The sequence below is a fragment of the Peromyscus maniculatus genome, chromosome 1, assembly GCF_049852395.1.
Source record: "Peromyscus maniculatus bairdii isolate BWxNUB_F1_BW_parent chromosome 1, HU_Pman_BW_mat_3.1, whole genome shotgun sequence".
In the NCBI taxonomy this organism is placed as follows: domain Eukaryota; kingdom Metazoa; phylum Chordata; class Mammalia; order Rodentia; family Cricetidae; genus Peromyscus; species Peromyscus maniculatus.
The window spans coordinates 161,451,902-161,454,202 of record NC_134852.1 but is presented as its reverse complement, the minus strand read 5'-3'; the positions used below and the strand labels follow the sequence as shown (position 1 = coordinate 161,454,202).

The window sequence follows — 2,301 nt, the reverse complement described above, 5'->3', positions numbered from 1 at the left end:
CTGGACCTCACTCTGTAGAACTTGCTGGCTTTGAACTCAGAGGGCCATCCTGGTATTAAAAGCATGCGCTACCACCACCCAGCGAAAACTGGCAATTGAAAAATCCACAGCAATCATGCACTCTTTGATGGCAATGGACCTTGGATCTAACTTTATTTTTTCATTATTTTATGTGTATGAATGTTTTGCTTGCATGTGTCTGTGCACCACAGTGCGCGTCTGGTGCTCACGGAGGCCAGTAGAGGATGTCAATATCCCGTGGAACTGGAGTTGTGAGCCGCTATGAGAGTGCTGGGTATTGAAGCCAGGTCGGCTGAGCCATCTCTCCAGCCGGCTCCAGCATTTAACATGCTCAATGTCCTTTGCTCAGTTATTAAGCCTCATGTTGGGTGAGGTGGTAGCGGCAGGCAGGTTCCTTGTGAGTTCAAAGCCAGGGGTGTACATAACGAGTTTCTACACAGGGAGTTCCAAGTTGGCTAGCGGTGCATAGTGAGACCCGTTTTTTGCTTTTGTGTTTCGAGACAGGGTTTCTCTGTGTAGCCCTGGCGGTCCTGGAACTCGCTTTGTAGACCAGGCTGGCCTCAAACTCAAAGATCCGAATGTCTCTGCCTCCGGAGTGCTGGCAGTTATAAGCCTGCGCCACCACTGCCCGGCTTTTGTTGTTTTTTAAAATCTATGTTTTCACGAGTCAAGAGTCTAAACGTTTCTAGGGACCAGCCCCACTCTAGCCCAGCAGCTGCTCTATGGTTTTCGGTTCCGCCCCGCCCCTCCCAGGTCGCTCTAGCCCGCACAAGGAGCGGTGAGACGTCCTGGCTCCGTTCTAGGCTGCGGGAGGATGCGGAAGGCGCCTCGTTGGTAATATGGTGGGCCATGGATAAGGTTCGTAAAACACTGGTGGCGGTTGCCGTGCTAGGCATGGGTGCTGGCGTGGGCTCCACTCTGTTTGCTCTTGTGGTCCCAGGAGAACTACAGAAGCAGGCAATGCTGCAGGTAGAAACAACCGGGCTCCCCGAGGTGGGTGTGCGTGGGAAGAGGCCCCTGTCTTCGGGCCTGGTCTGCAAACTTCCTTCTTGCCCATAGGAGATGCCGGAACGGGACCCGCAGCGCAGGAACGAAGCTGTCAGGACCAAGGAACTAGTGATGGCTACCCTGAAGAAAGCGGCGGCCACGGAGGAGAACGTAGCCTGGAGGAAGAACTGGACCGCAGCAGTTAGCGGAGGCAGCGGGTCAGAGTGACACAAGAGCTTGCGGGTGGGCGCCGGGACCTCCGAGACGTGGAGGCACGATTCAGGATAACACACGACTCTACCAGGCACGGGGAGCTGCAGTCCATGAGCGCGTTAACGTGCACATCACGTGACAGGACCGAGACCCGGGTCGGATGTGTAGAACCAGAGGATCTAATAAATAATCCAGTTCATCCGTTAAATTGACTCCGCAGCGGGATACCTAATACCTAGAGAGCTGTGAGGGTCCACACGGTGGGCGCGGAAGACCAGGGTAGCTGATTGCCACTTCCCCTGGAGAGTTCTATAGGTTTTCTGACTATTCAAAACAGGTCACATGATCTAAGTTTGTTTCTGCAACTGGCGGTAAGACTTTTCTGAAGTCTGTTTTTGTGTGTCTATGTTGTGTGAATGAAAAGTGAAAATTTGGGCGCTCTGCCTGTATGGAAGTCACAGAACAGCCTTGGGAAAACCAGTTCTGTCCTTCCACACTGTCCCGCTGTTGGCCAGGTGCTTTCACCGATGAGCCACCTTACACACCCTAACTCTTTTTGAGACAAGGTCTCATATATCCCAGGCTAGTCTGAAATCCGATATGAATTCTACTCTCAAGTGCTGTTGTTACAGTAGTGAGACCCCATGCCCAGCTTCAAGCCATGTCCTTCAAATCAGAGCAGACCTGTGCCTCCTCAGTACTTGGATTAAAGGTTTGTGCCAGCACCGCCAGGCCTGGTTAAAGTCTGTTTAAGAGAAGCTGACTTGGTACTAGAACAGCTGTGTCGTCCAGATTACTCTCAAGCATAGCATGGTGATGTACACCTATGATCCCAGCACCCACGAGAGTAAGAAGATAGCAATTTCAAGACAAGCCTGGGCTAATACACAGCGAGACCACCTCAAAGGAAGAAGAAATTTGATCTAACAACTCCATGATATTTAAAACCTCTCTGAGCTGAGAGTGTCTTTGTAGCTAGCCCAGGCTGGCTTTAAACTTCAGGTAGTCATCCCATCTCAGCTTCTCGAGTCCTAGGATCACAGGCTTGTGCCACCACCCCTAGCTTCCGTTGTAGTCTGT

General features: G+C 51.8%; 1 protein-coding gene across 1 annotated transcript; it reads left to right on the top strand.

Annotated features, from left to right (window-relative positions):
- Positions 1–806: 806 nt before the first annotated feature.
- On the top strand, positions 807–1,429 carry Uqcc3 (ubiquinol-cytochrome c reductase complex assembly factor 3). Its single transcript, XM_006995191.4, has 2 exons — positions 807–990; positions 1,081–1,429. Exons 1-2 carry the CDS (start codon positions 871–873, stop codon positions 1,234–1,236), a joined length of 276 nt encoding a protein of 91 aa, XP_006995253.1. The 5' UTR covers positions 807–870; the 3' UTR covers positions 1,237–1,429.
- Positions 1,430–2,301: the final 872 nt, after the last annotated feature.

Coding starts and splice junctions, on each gene's coding strand:
- Uqcc3 (XM_006995191.4), top strand. CDS start 871: ATGGATAAGGTTCGTAAAACACTGGTGGCGGTTGCCGTGCTAGGCATG. Junction 991..1,080: donor AGAAGCAGGCAATGCTGCAG/GTAGAAACAACC, acceptor TCTTGCCCATAG/GAGATGCCGGAACGGGACCC.